We start from the raw sequence: 24,750 nt of genomic DNA, 5'->3' as shown, positions 1-24,750 counted from the left end.
GTTCATGAGGTCTTCTGCGCACAGTAGTCATTGATATAATCCACACCTGCCTCCTGAAGAGTGCCTCTGATCTGTCGGACACGTGTTTGGGGATTTGTCTTCAATATGACGAGAATTCTTCTGTCATCAGCAGTGGAGGTCTTCCTTGGGATACCAGTCCCTTTCTGATTACCAAGCTCTCCAGTATGCTCTTTCTTAATGATATTCCAAACTGTTGATTTTGGTCATCCTAAGGTTTGGGTGATGTCTCTTACTGTTTTATTCTTGTTTTTCAGTCTTATAATGGCTTTGACTTTCAACTCTAGTCCTCATTTTGAAAAATGACAACTACAGACTCCAAAGGTGATGAAAAGCTTAGAAGCCTAGCTCTCTTATACCTGCACCAATGAAACAATTAAACATACTGGAGTAATCACAAAAACCAGAGAAGCTAAATGTCTCAAACATTATGGTGCCCTGAAATAATGGGACTATGTATATAAAGTGCTGTAATTTCTACATGGTCAAACCAAAACGCATATAAATAACCTTGAATAAAATCTGGAATGTGCACTTTAAATACATGTGAATTATTTGATTACAAATTTAAAACTGTGGAGCACTGGGCAAATAAATGAAAAGGTGTCTGTCCCAAACATTATTTTATATGTAAACAGGAAAATGTTCATTTCTGGCATTTGTGATCCCCGTAGGTAATTGATTAAACTACAGGGGAATCATGCTGCTCTCCATTGCAGGCAAAATCTTCGCTAGGATTCTCCTAAATAGAATAATACCTAGTGTCGCCGAGAATATTCTCCCAGAATCACAGTGCGGCTTTCGCGCAAACAGAGGAACTACTGACGTGGTCTTTGCCCTCAGACAGCTCCAAGAAAAGTGCAGAGAACAAAACAAAGGATTCTACATCACCTTTGTTCACCTCACCAAAGCCTTCGACACCGTGAGCAGGAAAGGGCTTTGGCAAATACTAGAGCGCATCGGATGCCCCCCAAAGTTCCTCAACATGGTTATCCAACTGCACGAAAACCAACAAGGTCGGGTCAGATACAGCAATGAGCTCTCTGAAACCTTCTCCATTAACAATGGCGTGAAGTAAGGCTGCGTTCTCGCACCAACCCTCTTTTCAATCTTCTTCAGCATGATGCTGAACCAAGCCATGAAAGACCTCAACAATGAAGACGCTGTTTACATCCGGTACCGCACGGATGGCAGTCTCTTCAATCTGAGGCGCCTGCAAGCTCACACCAAGACACAAGAGCAACTTGTCCGTGAACTACTCTTTGCAGACGATGCCGCTTTAGTTGCCCATTCAGAGCCAGCTCTTCAGCGCTTGACGTCCTGTTTTGCGGAAACTGCCAAAATGTTTGGCCTGGAAGTCAGCCTGAAGAAAACTGAGGTTCTCCATCAGCCAGCCCCCCCACATTTCCATCGGGCACACAAAACTCAAAACGGTCAACCAGTTTACCTATCTCGGCTGCACCATTTCATCAGATGCAAGGATCGACAACGAGATAGACAACAGACTCGCCAAGGCAAATAGCGCCTTTGGAAGACTACACAAAAGAGTCTGGAAAAACAACCAACTGAAAAACCTCACAAAGATAAGCGTATACAGAGCCGTTGTCATACCCACACTCCTGTTCGGCTCCGAATCATGGGTCCTCTACCGGCATCACCTACGGCTCCTAGAACGCTTCCACCAGCGTTGTCTCCGCTCCATCCTCAACATTCATTGGAGCGCCTTCATCCCTAACATCGAAGTACTCGAGATGGCAGAGGCCGACAGCATCGAGTCCACGCTGCTGAAGATCCAGCTGCGCTGGGTGGGTCACGTCTCCAGAATGGAGGACCATCGCCTTCCCAAGATCGTGTTATATGGCGAGCTCTCCACTGGCCACCGTGACAGAGGTGCACCAAAGAAGAGGTACAAGGACTGTTAAAGAAAGCTCTTGGTGCCTGCCACATTGACCACCGCCAGTGGGCTGATATCGCCTCAAACCGTACATCTTGGCGCCTCATAGTTCAGCGGGCAGCAACCTCCTTTGAAGAAGACCACAGAGCCCACCTCACTGACAAAAGAAAAAGGAGGAAAAACCCAACACCCAACCCCAACGAACCAATTTTCCCCTGCAACCGTGACTGCCTGTCCCGCATCGGACTTGTCAGCCACAAACGAGCCTGCAGCTGACGTGGACATTTACCCCCTCCATAAATCTTCGTCCGCGAAGCCAAGCCAAAAGAAAAGAAAGAAAGGTAATTGTACATGAAAACATATCATGGCACATGATGGAAATTAATATACACAAAAAAGTACTACATATCAAATAAAAATAGGAAATGCGAGAAATACTCAGCAGGTAAAAATACGTCTGTCTAACTTCCGAATCAAATGTGCTCCATCTGCAAACTTTTCATTCACTCAGTGGGACAGAACTTTCACCGGAGTCTGAGATAAGGTTACAATGATGCATGGATCATAGCACAGCCATCTGCTCAGCAAAGCACAACTCCCAGGATTCAGCAGAGTCCCCAAGGTTAAGAAATCTGTTCATTAAGCCAGATTTAAAAGCTAACGAAGAAAGCTTTGTTATGCAAGAATTTGCATAATGTAGTGTGCGTGCTAACGCCAAGTGTGGGAAGAACGACACACACTCAAGAAGTTAAAGACTTGTTTATTGCACTGGAAACTTGGCTTGTATTCTCTTTCGGCACCTGATGACGGGAGTGACATCACAGCAGCTCCAGGCTGTTGCCCGCCGTGAGGGTTGTCACCTGGGACGATGGTGGTTGGCCCCCACAGGGTCTGCGCAGTTGTCATGTTTGTCGGCTATCTTGTGTACCAGGTCGTGTCCCGGTTAGTGGGCCGCGACAATAACAGTAAACCCTTTACTTTCCCAGAGGCCAGCAAATCTCTCCCCAGTAAGGAGGGAATAAATCAAAGTGAACCACACTCATTTTGACACTCTTAAAAATATAATTGGCACTTATAAGCCATTCATCAAATTGCTATTATTTTGCTAGATGGAAGAGTGCAGACGATCAAGACAAATTTTCCATATTGTAAGTAGCTTGTTTATTTCCATTTCCCCATCAACTCAACGATTTAAATGCTAAAATCAGGTAGAAGTAAATTTGAAAGGTAGAAAGCAATTAGTGAAAAGGGATGCAGGGCTGAGGTTACAATCAGGTCAACCATAATCTTATTGAATGGTAAAGCAGTTTGTGGGGCCTGAACTACTTTTGCTCCTAATTGATACAGTCGAACAGGTATTCACCATTCAATATCAAAGCTGAACCTGTCCTATCATTACATCATACCTCCGGAAAACAAAATTCTGATTGAAAAATAATAGACCTGCTATCAAATGAATGTGAAAGAAAATTCCAAATTGCCATCATCCTCTATTATGCTTTTTAAATAACCCTTTCATTCCAGGACATTTGCTCCTTTTTACAAAACACCTGCTGTCTAAAAAGCATTGAGGCACCCCATTCTCAGCTGTCCCCAGGTGTCTCTAGTCACCTTGTGTTGTGACCAAGGTGGTCTGTGGTTTGTCCTCAGTTTGAACAATCTGAAGCCCACAGCCCTGCTCCCTCCAACCCCCAACAGCCCACCACCAGCCCCCAATGATAGATAGTGGTAATTAGTATGTGAGTGGAAAGAAAAAGTTTGAAATTCACTGCTGTAGCTCTATATTTGCAGTAGATTTTCTCATATTCTTTTATAAATTGGGCACGTCTTTTCCACTTTTTAATGTGTTATTAAATTGTTTGCGAATGTTCCCATGCTCTTCTATAATGTCTTATTAAATTGTGGCTGCTTTTTTCCCCATGCTCTTTTGTAATTTGTGCGCAGGTATGTTTTATTCCCGCTATGATTTTCCCCACACTCTTCTATTAATTGTTAATAAAAGTAATGTTTGATTGCAAACCCTTGTGTCCAGACTCTTCTCTCACGAACCTCACTTTCTCAACACAATGACCAGTGCGAGGACCAACAGCGTTACTCACCATTATCAACCTAATTTCAACCTAACATACAAGACCAGGGAACATTTCTGAGCAATGTTTTGTAAAAAAAAGGTGGGTCTAATATACCGTCAAACATGGTATGTCATACGTGACACTAGATGCCAACCAACGCTGTTACATGCCTTGCTTCTTTTGCTAGTGGAATGCCGGCTTGCTGTGTAAAAAGAACACTGATCCGGAAAAATGCGGGGTTTGTTCATTTCAGCGTAAAGCTGACCAAAGCCAGCTTAATGGCAGGTTTTCCTTATGGAAATATTGCAGAATATCTATGTGAAAAACATATGTTACCGAACATCCCCAGAAAACAACCTTGTCCCCAAGTCCTGGGCTCAAGCAATCATGAACACTAGCATGGGGGTATTTAAATTTTTAAATAAAACTACCCATGATGAAGCTTACATAGTCAAAATCAGATCTGTTCCCTGATGTCCATAAATCACAAGATATAGGAGCAGAAGTAGGCCATTCATCCCCAGTGAGTTGGCTTCTCCATTCCATCACGAGCTGATCCATTTCTCCCCCTTAGCCCCACTCCCCTGCCTTTGCCCCATAACCTTTATTACCCTGACTATTCAGATATCTATGAATTTCTGCCTTAAGTACATTCTAGAGGTAAAGAAATTTTTCTTCCATTTTAAATGGGCACTCTTTAATCCTGAGGTTGTGCCCTCTTGTCCTATAGTCCCCTACCAGGGAAACAATTTTGCCATATTAACTCAGACCAGGCCTTTTAACATTCAAAAGGTTTCTAATTTTTTAAAAAATTTAGACATACAGCACCATTACAAGCCATTTCGGACCACGAGTCCATGCCGCCCAATTTACACCCAATTACCTGCACCCACGATATGCTTTGAACAGTAGGAGGAAGCTGGAGCCCCCAGGGAAAACCCATGCAGACACGGGGATAATGTACAAACTCCTTACAGAGAGCATGGGATTCGAACCCGGGTCCCATTCGCTACTGCTGTAAAGGTGTTGCATTGCTATACCAACTGTGCTGTTCCCAAGGTTCCCTCCCATTCTTCTGAACTCCAAAGAATCCACTCCAGGAGCCGTCAAATTTTCTTCATATGCTAATCCCCTTATTCCAGGAATCATTCTTGTGAATCTTCTCCAATGCCAACATATTCTTTTTTTTAAATAAAGAGCCCAAAACTGTACCCTGTGCTCCCAATGAATCCTCACAAGTGCCTATTCCAATAGATATGAATGCCAACAATGCATTCACCTTCTTCACTACCGCCTCAACTTAGAGATGAACTTTTAGGGGATCTTGCAAGAGTGCTCCCAAATCTCTGCATTTTCGTATTTTGAATTTTCTCCCCATCCAAAAATAGTCTTCCCTTTTATTCTTTCGAACAGTGTATGCCTGTACACTTTCCAACATTGTATTTCATTTACCACTACTTTACCCATTCTCCTAATCTATCCAAAACTCTCTGCAGATATCTGCTTCCCAATCATTACCTGCCCCTCCATCTGCAAATTTAGCCAAAGTAATTTATTCCACAAACAAAATCATTAACAACTTAAAAGAAGTAGCCCCCAACACAGACCCCTGCGAAACACCAGTGGTAACTGGTAGTCGACCGGAATAGCATCCCTTTATTCCCACTCGGTTTCTGCTGATCAGCCAATGCTCTACCCGTGCTTATATCTTTCCTGTAATTCCATGGGCTCTTCTTTTGTGAAGTAGCCTCATGTGCAGCATTTTCTCAAAGGCCTTTTGAAAATCCAAATATAGAACATCCACTCCATCTCCTTCAGTTTCCTTATCAACTCAGACTCATTACACAATACCCAATCCAGAATTGCCATTTACCTGGTCGGCTCAGCGAAATGTTGTTCCAAAAAGCTATCCTGAAGGCATTTGACAAATTCCTTCTCTTAAGATCCAGCACCAAACTGGTTTTCCCCAACTTCCATTTTGAAATCCCCCATGACTAAAGTAACTCCCCTTTTTGCACGGCTTCTCTAGCTCCCTCTGTATCCTGGATACTTTGGAGAAAGAAACATTTGGAAATTCTTCAAAATGATAACTTTGACCTATCGTGTCATGCACATTCAGGTACTCAGTAACCTCATCATTGGTAATCAACTCCAACAACCCAACAAATTACATTGAGCTAAAAGATCCATAATTTCCTTTCTGCTGCCTCCCTCCTTTTAATAGCCGAATGAGCACTGCAATTTTCCAATCCTCCAGAACCATTCAAAAATCAATCGATTCTTAGAAGATCATTACTAATGCCACCATAATCTCTATACCTGTAGCTACTTCTTTCAGAATTTGAGGATGCATTCCATCTGGCCTGGGAGACTAATTTACCCTTAAATTTTTCAGTTTCCCAAGCACCTTCTCTCTGGTAACGAGGATGCACTCACCTCTCTTCCCTGATGGCCTTGAAAGCCTGGTGTACTGCTAATGTGTTCTACAGTGAAGATTGACGCAAAATACTCATTCAGCCTCTTTTTCACTCTAGTACCCTTTTTGATATTATTTGATTTTAAAAGTCCATCTTTTCCTTCCTTATGACATTCTTAGTTGCCTTCTGTAAACAAAAGCTTCCTAGTCCTCCTCCTTCCCACTAATTTGTACTTCCAAGTATGCAGTTTCTTTTGCTTTTATTTTATCTTTGACTTCTCTTGTCAGCCAGAGTTGTGCAATTTTTCAATTCAAATATTTCTTTTCTGGAATATACCTGACCTGCATCTTCCTTTATTTCTTGCAGAAACTCCAGCCATTGTTATTTTGCTGTTCTCCCTGCTAATATGCCTTTCCAGTCAACTTTTCCCAGTTCCTCTCTCATAGCTCTGCAAACCCCTTTATTCCACTGGAACACTGACATATCTAAGTTTCTCCCACTCACACTGCAGGGGAATTCTACCATATTATGATCACTGGTTCCCAATGGTTCCCTAACCTTCATTTACCTGACCAATTCTGGTTCATTACACATACCCAATGCAGAATTTCAATTCATGTAGTTGTCTCAGTGACAAGCTGTTCTAAAAAGCTATCCTGAAGGTATTTGATAAATTCCTTCTCTTGGGATCCAGCACCAACTTGGTTTTCCCTAATCAATCTGCATACTGAAATTCTCCACGACGAATGTAATATCACCCTAATTGCATGCCTTCTCTCTGAGGATGCACACTACATTCTGGCTTCTTTGGAGAAAGAAACCTTCACCCAAGAGCCTACATGTGACCTCACAACCATAGAAATGTGGCTTAAGCACCCACTAAAAAAATCGCTTGCAAATCATTCAGTAATGTTAAAACCACCACACTGAAACAAGAATAAAATTGAATGAACCACCAGGCATCAAGTCTGGCATTACACTTGAACTTAGCAAAGTCATTTCCAGTCTATCAAAAAAAAAAGGATGACTGCACTGAAATTAGTAGAGCTGCCCCACAGGCTGGTTAAGCAGTAACCAAGAAGACTCGCTCATGGTATCACAGACTCCTCCATCACAATAGCTAGATACAGCCTTGAAACATTCAGAGATGGGAACACAGTGGTGTACACACCACAATTCACAACATTGTTCAAGTTTATCACACGTACCAAGGAGCAGTGATAGAGGCTGCTTTATGAGCCAACCATTTAAGTAGTACAAATATGAACAGTACACAACCCTCTACAGTTTTTGTCATCTTGGGTGGAGTTGTTCCTATACCATGCAATGATGCATCTGTAGAAATTAAGGGATGCAGGTAACATTCCAAATTTCCTCAGGCTTCTGAGAAAACAGGTACTGATTCACATTCTTGCCTCTTGCATGGACTTAAGTCAGTGGAGATGTCTACACCTGAAATTTGACACAACTGAAACTTGTTGACCATCTCCACCTCAGAATTGTCAGCTCCACCTCCTCAGTCTCATGACAGCAGGTAAATCAGTCAAAGAAAAACCTTGTCCTCATACCTAGAAAAAAATGGGCTCAGGCCTCAAATGTGGATTAAATATCATTACTTCCTATTTACACTGCTTGACCTGCTGAATTCCCCCTGCATTTTTGTGTTTTTACTACAATTATAATGTCTGCAGAATTTCATGTTTCACTCCAAGGAAGCATCCTATTTACTCTCTACATTCACCTGAAAACATCAGCATTCTATTGGATTGAATGACACTTGAAAAGAAAATCCAGATTGGAAATAGCACTAAATACATTCTGGATAGGAGACCAATGTACGTCACCAAATTAGCCAAATCCTAGAACCATAGAACAATTACAGTACAGAAACAGGCCACTCCAGCTCCTCATCTGTGCCGAACCATTTTAACTTGCCTAGTCCCACTGATCTGCACTCCATACCTCTCCCATCAATAGACTTGTCCAAATTACCCTTAAATGTTAAAATAGAGACTGCAGTCACCACTTCAGCTGTAAATTCATTCCACACTCCCACCAACTTCATGAAGAAGTTGCCCCTCATGTTTCCCCTCAACTTTTCCCCTTTAACCCTTAACCCATGTCCTTTTGTTTGAATCTCACCCACCCTCAATGGAAAATACTTGTCTGCCCCTCTCATAAATACCTCTATCAAATCACCCCTCATTCTTCTATGCTCTCAGGAATCAAGTCCTAACCTGTTTAACCTTTCCCTGTGTAACTCAGCCCTTGAAGGCTGGGAAACATCCTAGTAAATCTTCTCTGCATTCTTTTTCTCTTATTGATATTCTTCCAGGTGACCAAAACTGGCCTCGCCAATGCCTTCTACAACTTTAACATCACATCCCAACGCCTAGACTAAATACTTTGATTTATGAAGGCCAATGTGCCAAAAGCTTTCTTTACAACCCTATCCACGTAACATTGCTTTCAGGGAATTATGTATCTGTAGTCCCAGATCCCTCTGATCTACCTCACTCCTCAGTGGCCTACCATTTACCGTGTATGTCCTTTCTTGGTTTGTCCTTCCAAAATGCAACACCTCACAGTTTTTTGAATATTTTATTTAAAATATTAAACCATGATACAAAATCAGAAAACAAATAATATTAGATAGTATTAGATCCCGATATATACAAAGTATTAGATCCCGATATATTTTTATTAGGGAACATGCAATCATTAATTGATTTAGGTTTAGAGGATTATCAGATTTCATTTATCTATTTAGCTTTAGTCATGGCTAAGAAATGTATAGCACTTACTTGGAAAGATAGAAATATACTAACTTTAGATAAGTGGTATTTGGAAATGAAATTTTGTTTGACTATGGAAAGGATATCTTTTTCAATTCAGGATAAGATGTCTTTTTATAAGTTAAAGTGGACTCCGTTTGCTAGAAGTTTGATTTAAATATATGTTTAAGCTTGATATTTTAGTATTGACAATTTTTTTTGTTGTTAGAATTTTTTTTAGGTTAAGTTTTATCTCTTTTTTTGTAAGTGGGTATTTTTTTCCATATATAATATTGTTAATTTTATTAACTCTTCACTCTTTATTTTGGGGGGGGGGGGAAGGGTTGGACTAATTTTAAGTTATTAGACTATTAATATTGTGTTACAATTAACGGGGGGGGGGGGTTTGTGTAGTTTTCTGATGTAATATTGTAATCATACTATTTTAATTTTTTTAAATTTTTCTTTAAATGTAATTCTTTATTATATTCATGTTATAAAATTTTAAATAAAGTCTTCAAAAAGAAAACAAATAATACACAAGGTCAATGAAAAATACATGTATATATAAACACACTACCCCCCCCACCCACCCACCCATCCTCCTCCCATACCAACCCTCTCCCCACCCCATCCCCCCATACCCAATCCCTCCTAACCAACTAACCTACACCCCAAAGAAAGAGATATAAACCATAATAACATAATTAATTACCATGGATTAGAGTAACACCACTACAGCATGGCCAGAGAATTCAAAATTTTAAACCAATATAATCCTAACAAGGGCTTCAAATTTTCCAATAAAAATTATCATGTAAATTATGTGATTTTTTTTCCAGTGGAATACAAGATCTCAATTCCATATGCCATATATATATACTCAAATCAGCCTCATTTTTCCAAGTAATCGCTAAACATTTTCTGGCTACAGCCAATGCTATTCTCAAAAAGGCAATTTGAAATCTATTTAGTCTCAATTCTAAACTCAACTTTTTATTACCTAACAAAAATACTGATGGATCCAATGAAAATTTAACTTTAAAAATAGCTTCTAAAAATTCTTTGTCGCATCCAAAAAGGTTTTTTTTTAACCAAATCACATACCAAGTAGAAAGTTTAAAAAAAAAACCTACTTCCTTTTGACATCTAAAACATAAATCTGAAGAAATTAAATTATAATCTCTTTAATTTTTCTGGAGTTAAATATAACTGATGTATAAAATTATAATGAGCTAATCTATATTTCACTTTAGCAATTTTCACTATACTCCAATCATCTAAATTAATAACTATTCTTAAATCTTTTTCCCATTTTAACCTTGATTTATGTAAATCTAATTTAGGCATTTTATTCTGTAATAACAAATACATTTCAGATACAAATCCCTTGTTTCCACCTTCTGTAAGTAAAATTTCAAAATGAGTCTTGGCAACCGTAAATATGTCCAAAATTATTCAATAAAGTTCTTTCTTGATAATAACAAAAAAGAGTATTGATGACATTTCATATTTTTCTTTCATTCTTTGAAAAGAAAAAATAACCCACTTCATAATAATCTTGTACAAATTTAATTCACTTTTGATTTCAAAAACTGATTATTAAGCAGAAAAGGGAAACGTTTATTCTGATATATAAAGGTATCTTGAAATTTTACCTTGTGTACCTATTGCTTCATTTATCATATTCCATAATTCCATTAAATGTATCAAAAATAGGCAAATTATAATTACATAATTTAGAATTCCATTTATAGATAAATTGGTCCATCTTCTCACCAATTTGAGAAAATTCATATTTGCTTATACCAATGATTTTTCCAAATCAAACATTCTATTAATAAATTTTAATTGTGCTGCTTTATAATAATTTTGAAAATTTGGAAGCTGTAAAACTCCTAATTCATATTTCCAGTTAGTTTTTGTGAAGATATCCTTACCATTTTATCTTCCCATAAAAACTTCCTTACAATAGAATTCAAAACTTTGAGCAACTTTACAAGGAATGCATTGAAAAGGATATTGTATTATAGGAAAAATATTCATCCTAATAGAATTAATTCTGCCTATTAATGTTATTGGTAAATCTTTCCACTGATTGAAATAATTTTTAATTTTATAAAACAAAGGTAAATAATTTAATTCTTACAAATAATTAAAATTACTATCTGCTTTAATACTCAAGTATTTAATTTGGTCCGACCATTTAAATTTAACAATTTTTTTTATTAAGTAGTATAATCTGCTTCAACTACTGACATAATCTCACTTTTTCCCTCAATTAATTTTATAACCAGATATTTCTCCATACTGTTCCAACCTATCATGTAACCATTTTAAAGAATTTTAAGGTTCTGCTAAGTATATCAAAACATCATCTGCAATTCAATTAATTTTAAATTCATCAGATTTCACTTTAATACCCTAAATATTATTATCTTGCCTTATCAATTGAGCCAAAGGTTCAATAACTAAAGCAGAAAGAGCTGGTGACAAAGAGCAGCCTTGTCTAGTAGATCTTTCCAATGTAAATGGAAAAGATGTCTGCCCATTCGTCACAACTCTAGCAATAGGTTTTTTTATATAAAGCCTTAATCCAACCAATAAATACAGGTCCAAATTTAAATTTTTCCAATATTCTATAGAATGCCTTTTCAGCATCTGACGATATAACCATTGGCAGGTTGGATTCCTCCTGAGAAATATGGATCAAAGAAATCAGTTTCACAATGTTATCTGCAGAGTAACCATTTTTAATAAATCCAGATTAGTCTAAATGAACCAAAGTTGGTATATATTTGCCAGTCTATTTAACAACATTTAACAATGAAATAGGTATACAAGATCCAGTTTTCAAAGGATCTCTATCTTTTTAAGAATAACTGTGATAATTGCCAGAGAAAAAGAATCTGGAAAAGAATGAACCTCCTCACTTGTTCCAATATTTCCATTAATAAATCTTGAAATTTTTTTATATAAAACTCAGATGTAAATTCATCTTCACCTGGAGACTTCTATAATTGAAGTGCTTCTATAATCTCTCTAAGGAAAAGAGGCTTCCAATTCATTAATATCCTGATTACTTAAAGAAAGTAAATTAAGGTCGGAAAAGAAATTATCAATTTTAAATTAATCTTTATCTGATTCAGAAGTATATAATTTCACATAAGATTCCCTGAACGCATAATTTATCTCATGAGGTTTATATGTAATCATTGAATTCTTTCTCATAGAATTTATTGTTCTTGAAACCTGTTTAATTGCCAAGCTAAAGGCTTGTCGGCCCTTTCCCCTAATTCATATCTCTGTTTAGTTCTCTGTAACAACTTCTCAAACTTATGTTTGTAATGAATTATACTGTAATTTCATATTAACCTTTTTAGTCTCTGTTGAATTCTGTTGCAAATCTTTTTAAAAGTTCTCTCTCCCTTTCTAATTTATTAACTTCAAAAGAATGCTGTTTCTTAATTTTAGATATAAAACTAATAACTTGTCCTCTTAAATATGCTTTTAAAGCATCTCCTAAAATGAACTGAATCTGTATTTACATTCAAAAATTGCTGCATTTGATCTCAAAATTACAACATTCAAAATTTTTTAACAATAAAGAATTAAATCTCCATTAATATGTGGCATCTATCTTTTCTGAACCTGTACATGTTATTAACAAAAGAGAATGACTGGATAATATTCTACTTTGATATTCAACAGATATAACACAACTTTGCAATTGTGCTGATATTAAAAATAAGTCTATTCTAGAATAAGAAACATATCAAAAGTTTTTCTCCTTAGGATTTAATCTCCTCCATATATCAACTAAATTCATTTATTTCATTAACATTAATAACTGTTTTGCCATTTTAGTCCAGTTACTATATTCAGAAATTTATCTAATAATAGATCTAAACAACAATTAGTCACCTCCAACACCTCACACTTGACTCCATTAAATTTCATCTGCCATTTTTCAGTTCATTTTACCAGTTAGACCAAATCCCTCTACAAGCTTTTAAAGCCTTTTTCATTGTCCACAACACCTCCAATCTTAGTGTCATGTGAAATTTACTATTCCAATTTACCACATTATCATCCAGATCACTGATACAGATGACTAACAACAATGGTCCTTGCAATGATCCCTGAGGCACACTATTAATTACAGGCCTCCAACTGAGAAGCTGAAGAGCCAGCTCTTCAGCGCTTGACGTCCTGCTTTGCGGAAACTGCCAAAATGTTTGGCCCGGAAGTCAGCCTGAAGAAAACTGAGGTCCTCCATCAGCCAGCTCCCCACCATGACTACCAGCCCCCCCACATCTCCATCGGGCACACAAAACTCAAAACGGTCAACCAGTTTACCTATCTCGGCTGCACCATTTCATCAGATGCAAGGATCGACAATGAGATAGACAACAGACTCGCCAAGGCAAATAGCGCCTTTGGAAGACTACACAAAAGAGTCTGGAAAAACAACCAACTGAAAAACCTCACAAAGATAAGCGTATACAGAGCCGTTGTCATACCCACACTCCTGTTCGGCTCCGAATCATGGGTCCTCTACCGGCACCACCTACGGCTCCTAGAACGCTTCCACCAGCGTTGTCTCTGCTCCATCCTCAACATCCATTGGAGCGCTTACACCCCTAACGTCGAAGTACTCGAGATGGCAGAGGTCGACAGCATCGAGTCCACGCTGCTGAAGATCCAGCTGCGCTGGATGGGTCACGTCTCCAGAATGGAGGACCATCGCCTTCCCAAGATCGTGTTATATGGCGAGCTCTCCACTGGCCACCGTGACAGAGGTGCACCAAAGAAAAGGTACAAGGACTGCCTAAAGAAATCTCTTGGTGCCTGCCACATTGACCACCGCCAGTGGGCTGATAACGCCTCAAACCGTGCATCTTGGCGCCTCACAGTTTGGCGGGCAGCAACCTCCTTTGAAGAAGACCGCAGAGCCCACCTCACTGACAAAAGGCAAAGGAAGAAAAACCCAACACCCAACCCCAACCAACCAATTTTCCCTTGCAACCGCTGCAATCGTGTCTGCCTGTCCCGCATCGGACTTGTCAGCCACAAACGAGCCTGCAGCTGACGTGGACTTTTTACCCCCTCCATAAATCTTCGTCCGCGAAGCCAAGCCAAAGAACTGAGAAGCAATCATTCACCACCACCACTCTCTGGCTTCTCCCATTCAGCTATTGTCGAATCCAGTTCACTACTTAACCATGAATACCTTACCTTTGGCTTGGCTTCGCGGACGAAGATTTATGGAGGGGGTAAAAGTCCACGTCAGCTGCAGGCTCGTTTGTGGCTGACAAGTCCGATGCGGGACAGGCAGACACGGTTGCAGCGGCTGCAGGGGAAAATTGGTTGGTTGGGGTTGGGTGTTGGGTTTTTCCTCCTTTGCCTTTTGTCAGTGGATAAAACTGCCAGGTTAGCTCTACTTGAAATGGCTTACAAACCAAAACTTCCTTGCTATGGTCTTTATTCAACATGCAATGATAGAACAAGCAGGCAGGACATGACCATCAAATTGCTTGCACATGCAAAGTCCTGCCTTCACACCAGTAATCTTTTCCATTGGAATAAATTTAATAGAGCTGGAATAGATCAGGTGGCACCAAACTAAGCCTACACGAGGCCCTATGGGCCATTATTAGCAGCTGAATTTTATTCTATCCTGTCACAACAATCAAGCCAGGAAAACAGCACTGATTTAATAAATACACAGGAGAGCACTAGGTTACCTGAAAACAATGAGCAAATAAGGCCATGTTGCAACACAGAAACACCATCAAAAACATTATGATCTAGTGGTAAGTGAATAAATGAAGATAGGCAATTAAACAATTAGAGCATCAGCTCCAGGTGCATATTTGCTTAAGATGACACGGTCACCATTTAAAAATCAAATAACATCAGACATCTCAAGTACTAAAGATGCACCACTTTCCAAAACTCTTCAATGCAGTTACAACCCTGGGTTGACAAAGTGGAAAATTCAACAAATTTGTCCTGTTCACAAAAAGCAGGACAAGACCATTTAAGTTAATTACCTTCCATCATCAGCCAAGGCACTGAAAGTGCTATATACAAAAAACTATTTGCAAATAATCTTCCCACTCATGACCATTTGGGGTTACAGCTGAATCATTCAACTCCAGAGCACCCTTGGACTAGCGGATTTATATGATTCTTCATTTATCCTTGCTGGACATAATTTTGGATCTTCCAACCCAAAACCACATCTACTTTCTTAATTCAATGGAGGTTTTGCCTATCACGCCAACATCGCAAGTTTGTAAATATTTCAAGATTTAATTTATTGTCATGTAATAAAGACAGTACAATATTACAAAAGGTTCCAGCAGACAGATTTGCCATCGGCAAAAATTGCCTGAAGCATCTCTTAGAGAAAGAGAAACAAAAGAGAGTCTCCCCAGTCACCGTGTCCATGGATTCACCTGCAGCGCTCGTGCAACCCTTGCAGCCATGCAGAGTCCAGTCCAAACCATCAGTAGCAAGAGTTCCAGATCAAAACCTCTGACACAATAGGAACCCTTCAGTGTCCTTGGCACCCTCTTGTATACCAGTTCCAATACCTGAGGTACTCCTTCAGCAAGTCTCTAGCAGTTCACAGCCTGGTGTGAATCCCTTATCCACAGTTGCCCATAGCCTTCATGGGTTCCTCACCACGAGTCAACAACAGCCCACCTGTGTGTTGTTCAGCCTCAGAGCCCTTCACTGGTCCGCTGCTATGGTCATCATCCTATGGGTCATCTTCTCTGCACAAGGGTTGGTCTTGTTTCTGGTGCCTTGTGCCAGTCCTCTGCTTCCCTGGTCTGTAACCCCTCGTGGCTGTTGCCAATCATAGGCACTGCCATTTTGGGCCAGACCCCACAGATGCAGTATTTTTAAAACTACTATTGGCTTAATTTACAGGCCATTTAAAGCCTGTACAGAGCTGACCGGAGTTGGACTCCACTCCCCTGGGTCTGCAGCAGCACTGGCGTTACAGCAGCTCCAGTCAGCACTGCCATTTCAAACACCATTCCAGTGTAATGGTGTCAGAATAAACACACCATTTCAATAAAAATTAAGATGTTCATATTCTCTGGAGTTTAACAGTGATCAGTCCTGCCAAAACAATTCTCAGTATTAAGCAGAAGGGGATGCACGTGGGACCTGCTCAAACTGGTCAATGTTCTATTTGTGAACATATGCAACCTCTCTCTCCAACACTTATCCCACATTTCCTTCAAACCATATTGGAAATTGTTCAGCAGCTGCCCAAGTCCATTTTTCTTTTAAGGTGAAAGCAAGCTTGTTTTAGGTCAAGAATAATCTATTGATGTTATTTTTCTTATGTAATTCTGTTATGGGAGAAGGGAGGGGAGGGAATAAGGGAAGAGAGAGGGGATTATATTGTGCGGAAGGAAAATGTACTCTATTGTTTGCTTGGATTTGCACGAGTCTTGAAAATAAAATATCAAAAAAAGTCATAATATTGAAGCAGGCTAGAGATAAAAAATATAAAGACTTTCTCAGATTAAGTGATGTGGTAAAGTACAAAACCAGAGGACAAGGTTTATACAGCCATCTGGAAAATGTTGGTTGGGGTGCTGTAAAATATGCTGCATGAAAGAAATGCGACTATTAATTCAGATATAGATATATATCTTTACTTGTGAAATTAAAAAATAAAACTGGTAAAGTGATATGGTTAACTGAAGTAGTTGAAGATGAGAGTTTACCCATGTCCTCCAGTTTTTAATCTCACCTATCACAGCTAAAAAAGTTTGTTTACATTTGCTATACCCATCAGAATTTTGAATACCTCCATCAGATCTCCCCTTACTTGTTAATTTTCCCCTGTAACAGTTTTTCAAGTCCCAGCAATATCCTTGTAAATCTTTGTAGTTCTATCCTTCCTCTAGTTAGGTGCCCAAAACTGCACACAATACTCCAAACTTGGTCTCACCTTGATTTATGAAGGCCAATGTGTCAAAAGCTCCTTTTATGACCCTATCTACCTGTGACATCACATTCAGAAAATTATGTGTCCTATCTGCAGATATCTATATTTTTCAGCATCATTTACCATGCGTCCTATATGGTTTTTCCTTCCAAAGTGCAACACCTTACATTTGTCTGCATGAAATTCCACCTGCCATTCAGTAGTTAATTTTTCCAGCTGGTCCAGATCCCTCTACAGCTTTGAAAGCCTTCCTCACTGTCCGCAACATCTCAAATCATTGTGTCATCTGCAAACATGCTGATCCAATTTACCACATTATCATCGATGACAAATAACAATGGACCCAGCACTGATCCTTGAGGCACACACTGGCCACAGGCCTCCAGTCAGAGAGGCAACCATCCATTACCATTTTCTGGCTTCTCCCACAAAGCCAATGTCTAATCCAATTTACTACCTCACCAGGAACACCAAGCAGCTTAACCTTCCTGACTCAACTCCCATGGTCTTGTATACATCATTGTCCTTTCCTTCATCTACTTTACTGATCTTCAGAGGACGTTTCTGTCCCCCTACTATCCTTTTTCTCTTACTATATCTGTAGAAGCCCTTATGATTTTTGTTCACTTTGTCTGCCAGTAAGAAATGAGTGTGATGTACTCAGGTTTTCTGACATGCAAAACCTGATACAAAAATGGGCTAAAAGGCAGATGCAATGAGAATCAAAGTGTGGTTGGTTATTGATTGAAAAAACAAAAAGTGGCAGAAAATGGCACAAATTAGGCACTTTGATTTTTTTTAAATTAAAGTGCACCATTAAATGTTAAATGTGGATAGGGAGGGCCAGCATCGTCAAAATAAGGATTCAAGAAATCGTGAAGGTAAATCACTTATTGACAATTGTTGCAAAATGGTTTGAGTAAATCAGAAAGGAAATCTTACTGCAGCTTTTAAAGGCTTTACGGAAACTGCAACTGACATCATGCCTACACTTTGAACATCAGAATAGAGCAAGGACAGATTTAGGATATGCATCTTTCCAATTCTCCACCAAAAAAATGGCCAATTTCCCCAATGATTTGAAATTGCTTTTAGCATCAGAAGGGCGAGAAAGAACAGATTTCAAAGTGCACAATAATAGCACCTAGGTGGAGGAACATTCAAAATAATATGACTGCAGAGGATAGAGTCTGAAAGTTAAGTGAAGAAGGATGGAGGTTTGGTTTGGCGAGGAGGAAAGGAAACAGGGATTATGTCTACCTTTCTGGATAGAAGAAAGGCAAAATTGTGTATTCTTAGTCCCTTACGAATCAGAGTGAGCAATAAAACATTTCAAACTATCACATCTACTATTCTGAAGAAATGTATTTGAAATCTATTTCTCAACTCAAAAGCCAATGGCAATTTGAAGTCATTGTTTGCTGCACAAACAACCATACACAATAATTGTGACCAAAATTACACAATTGACATTTTTTTGCTCAACTCTGCTCTGGAGCACGTCACCCTGTTAGCCAGGGAAAGTATTTTAACTCATTAGTATTTACCAATGTGTCTTACAAAACTCGTGGAAAATTAGAATTAGATACAAAACAATTAAACAAGAGATCAGAGGCAAAATTGTGAAACTTCTCTCTTTGCCCACCATGTTCATGCTGATTTTTTTTTGACCATCTGCATTATCCTTTTATACCGTACCTATTTGTGATCAATATTACAAGTGTCCCGATGAAGGGTTTTGACCTGAAAGAATGACCATTCTTTACTCCCAATGATGCTGCTTCACCTGCTAAGTTCTTCCAGCAGATTGTGTTTTCGCATAAAACTCACCTGCTTTCCAGCAGAATCATCTTCTGCAGAATCTTCCGTCTCCCCGTCTTCAGTTTTGTGCCCTATTAGACAAAGCCAGATGAATGTTACATTTTTGTTTTCCAAGATAAAATATTACTTCTTGGAAACTGGCTATATACTATTTGAAGACTGCTGCCAGATGGGCTGGCTCAAATGTGTCTAACTCAAGGTGACAAATCACCCACAATTTCAATTCAACAACCAAACTAAACCAAAAAAAAATTCACCTTTCATACCTTGTCCAATTCTCTTTGATGTTCTACTGTTTGGGGTGTCTGGAGTGACTGAAATTTCATCAGGATTTCCTCCTTCCTCTTGTATTACCTAAAGAAACAAATCATTAACTTGGAAATAAAGCACAAAAATCTGCAGATATTAACTTGTGATGAGGTCATAAGTGTTGTGTGGCATCATTTTCAAAGAAGGGAATTAGTTACAATTGAAAATGATCCCATGTATCAGATTTCAGTTTGCTCAATACACAAAAGTATTGTAGAAAAATCAGCAGGTCACAGTGTCCTAACAAAGTAAAGTGTAAGCAAACGTTTCAGGTCTGAGCCCTTTGTCAAGGTATGAGCAAAATGCAGCCAGGCGCCAGGGCTCAGGCACAGGTTGTTATCTACCTTGATACCTAAATATTTAAACCTATTGAGCAGCCACTTAAATTGAGAATTTCTCTTAACTATTTCATAATTCCCACCCACAAGTGGCATCTCTTCGTTCTTGTCCCAAATGACTTTATAACCTGATATAATACCAAATTCTTCCAATTTAGACTGCAATTTTTGTAATGAAATTACAAATTTTGTAACTGGTTCTATCAGATATATAAGAAGCAAATAAATTGATTTTATATTCTTCCTGATTGATCCAGAAACCCTTTATGTCTGGATATAGATAGATGGATTCGGTTAACAGTTCAATAGCCAGGAGGAAAAGAGCTAGAGATAATGGACAACCTCAACTGCAAGATCTGGATAGTGGAAATGCTGATGAAATTTGACCATTAGTTATTACTTTAGCTTAAGGCTCAAAATATAGAGCTCTAAGCCAATTAATGTTTGTCATAGTCCACAATTTTCCAGCACTTTAAATAAAAAAGATCCCACCCCAATCTATCAAAGGCTTTCTCTACATCTAAAGCCATCTTTTGTTTGCACCAGATGCACAATACTGAGCAATTTATATACATTGGGACTCTTTTTGAATTACTTTTATAATCTTTGATTTCCTTGTGAAGGTAGAAATGTTGACTAAAGAGGTCATTTGTATTTCTGATAAGAATTCTGGGTTTTGTTTTTGGCAAAACAGCTTCTTTCTTCATAGTTGATTTAGACTTTCCTTTTTTTTCAACAATATCAATATAATCTGTTTGATTAAAATGTGGAAGACGTTAGATGAAAATGATATGAATTAAGTGCATCTATTTGAATTTTTAATGTTCTCCGCATTTTTGGATGTGAAATTTCAACATTAATAAAAATATTCAAAAGGGCATAATGATGAAGGTAAAGGAAGTTCATTGAAGCAGTACAGGATGACAGAAGTCAAGTTTCAAGGTAAAATAAACACAACAAAGTTTACCCATCTTAATGCAAAAACCCTACAAAATGGGATTATATAGCCATGAACTAGATGTGGTTGAAGAAGGACCAGAACAGCGGCTCAATGCTCTGGGGTTCCATAGATAAGAATGGTGTGATAAGAATGGTGGGAAAAGAAGTAGATTGCAATATTAGTTAAAGAAGACATCACAGCACTATAGTCTTTAGAGAAGATAATGCCAACAAACTATTGTGCAAGACAGCCCCTGCCCCCCTCAGCCTCCCTCTGCCCCGCCACCCTCAGCCCCGCCACCCTCTCCTCCCTCTGCCCCGCCACCCTCTCCTCCCTCTGCCCCGCCACCCTCTCCTCCCTCTGCCCCGCCACCCTCTCCTCCCTCTGCCCCGCCACCCTCTCCTCCCTCTGCCCCGCCACCCTCTCCTCCCTCTGCCCCGCCACCCTCTCCTCCCTCTGCCCCGCCACCCTCTCCTCCCTCTGCCCCGCCACCCTCACCTCCCTCTGCCCCGCCACCCTCTCCTCCCTCTGCCCCGCCACCCTCTCCTCCCTCTGCCCCGCCACCCTCTCCTCCCTCTGCCCCGCCACCCTCTCCTCCCTCTGCCCCGCCACCCTCTCCTCCCTCTGCCCCGCCACCCTCTCCTCCCTCTGCCCCGCCACCCTCTCCTCCCTCTGCCCCGCCACCCTCTCCTCCCTCTGCCCCGCCACCCTCTCCACCCTCTGCCCCGCCACCCTCTCCACCCTCTGCCCCGCCACCCTCTCCACCCTCTGCCCCGCCACCCTCTCCACCCTCTGCCCCGCCACCCTCTCCACCCTCTGCCCCGCCACCCTCTGCCCCGCCACCCTCTCCACCCTCTGCCCCGCCACCCTCTCCACCCTCTGCCCCGCCACCCTCTCCTCCCTCTGCCCCGCCACCCTCTCCTCCCTCTGCCCCGCCACCCTCTCCTCCCTCTGCCCCGCCACCCTCTCCTCCCTCTGCCCCGCCACCCTCTCCTCCCTCTGCCCCGCCACCCTCTCCTCCCTCTGCCCCGCCACCCTCTCCTCCCTCTGCCCCGCCACCCTCTCCTCCCTCTGCCCCGCCACCCTCTCCTCCCTCTGCCCCGCCACCCTCTCCACCCTCCGCCCCGCCACCCTCTCCACCCTCCGCCCCGCCACCCTCTGCCCCGCCACCCTCTCCACCCTCTGCCCCGCCACCCTCTCCACCCTCTGCCCCGCCACCCTCTCCTCCCTCTGCCCCGCCACCCTCTCCTCCCTCTGCCCCGCCACCCTCTCCTCCCTCTGCCCCGCCACCCTCTCCTCCCTCTGCCCCGCCACCCTCTCCTCCCTCTGCCCCGCCACCCTCTCCTCCCTCTGCCCCGCCACCCTCTCCTCCCTCTGCCCCGCCACCCTCTCCTCCCTCTGCCCCGCCACCCTCTCCTCCCTCTGCCCCGCCACCCTCTCCTCCCTCTGCCCCGCCACCCTCTCCTCCCTCTGCCCCGCCACCCTCTCCTCCCTCTGCCCCGCCACCCTCTCCTCCCTCTGCCCCGCCACCCTCTCCTCCCTCTGCCCCGCCACCCTCTCCTCCCTCTGCCCCGCCACCCTCTCCTCCCTCTGCCCCGCCACCCTCTCCTCCCTCTGCCCCGCCACCCTCTCCTCCCTCTGCCCCGCCACCCTCTCCTCCCTCTGCCCCGCCACCCTCTCCTCCCTCTGCCCCGCCACCCTCTCCTCCCTCTGCCCCGCCACCCTCTCCTCCCTCTGCCCCGCCACCCTCTCCTCCCTCTGCCCCGCCACCCTCTCCTCCCTCTGCCCCGCCACCCTCTCCTCCCTCTGCCCCGCCACCCTCTCCTCCCTCTGCCCCGCCACCCTCTCCTCCCTCTGCCCCGCCACCCTCTCCTCCCTCTGCCCCGCCACCCTCTCCTCCCTCTGCCCCGCCACCCTCTCCTCCCTCTGCCCCGCCACCCTCTCCTCCCTCTGCCCCGCCACCCTCTCCTCCCTCTGCCCCGCCACCCTCTCCTCCCTCTGCCCCGCCACCCTCTCCTCCCTCTGCCCCGCCACCCTCTCCTCCCTCTGCCCCGCCACCCTCTCCTCCCTCTGCCCCGCCACCCTCTCCTCCCTCTGCCCCGCCACCCTCTCCTCCCTCTGCCCCGCCACCCTCTCCACCCTCTGCCCCGCCACCCTCTCCACCCTCTGCCCCGCCACCCTCTCCACCCTCTGCCCCGCCACCCTCTCCACCCTCTGCCCCGCCACCCTCTCCACCCTCTGCCCCGCCACCCTCTCCACCCTCTGCCCCGCCACCCTCTCCACCCTCTGCCCCGCCACCCTCTCCACCCTCTGCCCCGCCACCCTCTCCTCCCTCTGCCCCGCCACCCTCTCCTCCCTCTGCCCCGCCACCCTCTCCTCCCTCTGCCCCGCCACCCTCTCCTCCCTCTGCCCCGCCACCCTCTCCACCCTCTGCCCCGCCACCCTCTCCACCCTCTGCCCCGCCACCCTCTCCTCCCTCTGCCCCGCCACCCTCTCCTCCCTCTGCCCCGCCACCCTCTCCTCCCTCTGCCCCGCCACCCTCTCCTCCCTCTGCCCCGCCACCCTCTCCTCCCTCTGCCCCGCCACCCTCTCCTCCCTCTGCCCCCATCCTCTCCTCCCTCTGCCCCCCATCCTCTCCTCCCTCTGCCCCCCATCCTCTCCTCCCTCTGCCCCGCCACCCTCTCCACCCTCTGCCCCGCCACCCTCTCCACCCTCTGCCCCGCCACCCTCTCCTCCCTCTGCCCCGCCACCCTCTCCTCCCTCTGCCCCGCCACCCTCTCCTCCCTCTGCCCCCATCCTCTCCTCCCTCTGCCCCCCATCCTCTCCTCCCTCTGCCCCCCATCCTCTCCTCCCTCTGCCCCCCATCCTCTCCTCCCTCTGCCCCGCCATCCTCTCCTCCCTCTGCCCCGCCATCCTCTCCTCCCTCTGCCCCGCCATCCTCTCCTCCCTCTGCCCCGCCATCCTCTCCTCCCTCTGCCCCGCCATCTTCTACCCCCCTCAACATCCTTCCTCTACCCCCTCAGCCTCGTCTCAACGCTCACTTCACCCGTTTTCACCCTTCGCCCTTCCCCTCAGCCTCCTCCCTCTCCCCCCACCCCCCACCATCCGCCATACCAGCCGCAGACGCTCAATCAGAACGCTTTTGTTGCCACTAATATCGAGGCTTCTCCTCTTCAGTTCTGCCTTCAAATCCACGACTCTGAGTTCGGTGATCCGCAGTCCCCCTTCGATAGCTGACTTGACGACACCACTTTCGTCCGCCATTGTGCTCAAAAAAACAGCGCGATCACAAATTCAACAAGATGGCGCTCCCTCGCAACCTCTTACGCGCGGGCGTCGTATCGGGCCAGACGTCACCGCGGCGCCAGCGCGCGTGCGGGATCACGTGACAATCCAGCGTTGCTGTGCGGGCCGCCAGCGCTGCGCACGCGTCGGCTCTGGCCAGTCGTCGCCCCTGGCCACTCGTCGCCCCTGGGTCGATTAACGGCCGGGTGCGGATGTTGTAAACAGCTGGCAGCGGGGGAGGTGCATGTGCTGGCCGGCATCCGAAGGGTGCTGCCGGCACCAGGTCGAATGCGCGACAGACACGCGACGGGGCCCTCAGAAATCTGTGGGCAACGCTGCATCCAGAGGAGGTCAAGGCCACCAAGGTTTCGGGTCTGAGCCGGGGGGGGGGGGGAGTCTGACTGTAGTCTAGGTGGAAGGGTTGAAGAGGAAGAATCAGATGAGTGATGGGGGAGATGACAGGAGGGCTGAGGAGAACTGGGGGGGCGGGGTGGAAAGGAGACAGAGCGGTAGGGAAGGTCGGACATGGGGGAGGGGATTATCAAAAACTGGAGAAGACCATTGTGGTGCACTTTCGAGCAGAAAGCAGACTCAAAAGATAAAGTTTGTTCAACAAGCTTTATTCCACATAAACTTCCACCGAGCTGGCTGTGAGAGTAGCTGTGGTGGCTCTGAGACTGACCTCGAGGGGCCGGATCTGGAGGGTGATTGGCAGCCGACCGGGTGGAGCTTGGTCCATTCAGGTCGGCTGATTGGCAGCCGGCCAGGTGTTGCCCTGTCCTCCAGCGCTCTTCTGCAGGTACACAGGACGCCCCCTGCAGTCAGCTGGTGGTGTACCACCACAACTATATTAATTTGTACAAGTCAAAACACAATACAGTACGGGAAAAACTCACCAGGTCAA

The 24,750-nt window shown here is 43.7% G+C and overlaps 1 protein-coding gene across 4 annotated transcripts in view; it reads right to left on the bottom strand.

The window, feature by feature from the left end:
- The window catches only part of LOC138758884 (scaffold attachment factor B1-like), an 80,488-nt gene extending 56,566 nt beyond the window's left edge, over positions 1–23,922 (bottom strand). Inside the window, exons 1-3 of one of the 4 annotated variants that reach the window (XM_069928416.1) lie at positions 23,676–23,922; positions 19,232–19,328; positions 18,984–19,045 (exon numbers count right to left, since the gene is read on the bottom strand). In XM_069928416.1, coding sequence (XP_069784517.1) covers positions 18,984–19,045; positions 19,232–19,328; positions 23,676–23,825 — 309 coding nt within the window. In that variant the 5' untranslated portion in view covers positions 23,826–23,922. Of the gene's footprint in view, positions 1–17,033; positions 17,130–18,983; positions 19,046–19,231; positions 19,329–23,675 lie in introns of those variants that run through there. The other 3 variants (XM_069928417.1, XM_069928418.1, XM_069928419.1) reach the window with 3 other exon arrangements.
- Between the last annotated feature and the right edge of the window lie 828 nt (positions 23,923–24,750).

The sequence above is a fragment of the Narcine bancroftii genome, chromosome 3 (genome assembly GCF_036971445.1).
Source record: "Narcine bancroftii isolate sNarBan1 chromosome 3, sNarBan1.hap1, whole genome shotgun sequence".
Classification (NCBI taxonomy): Eukaryota; Metazoa; Chordata; class Chondrichthyes; order Torpediniformes; family Narcinidae; genus Narcine; species Narcine bancroftii.
The sequence above is the reverse complement of the archived record's forward strand: the minus strand, read 5'-3'. Positions and strand labels throughout refer to the sequence as shown.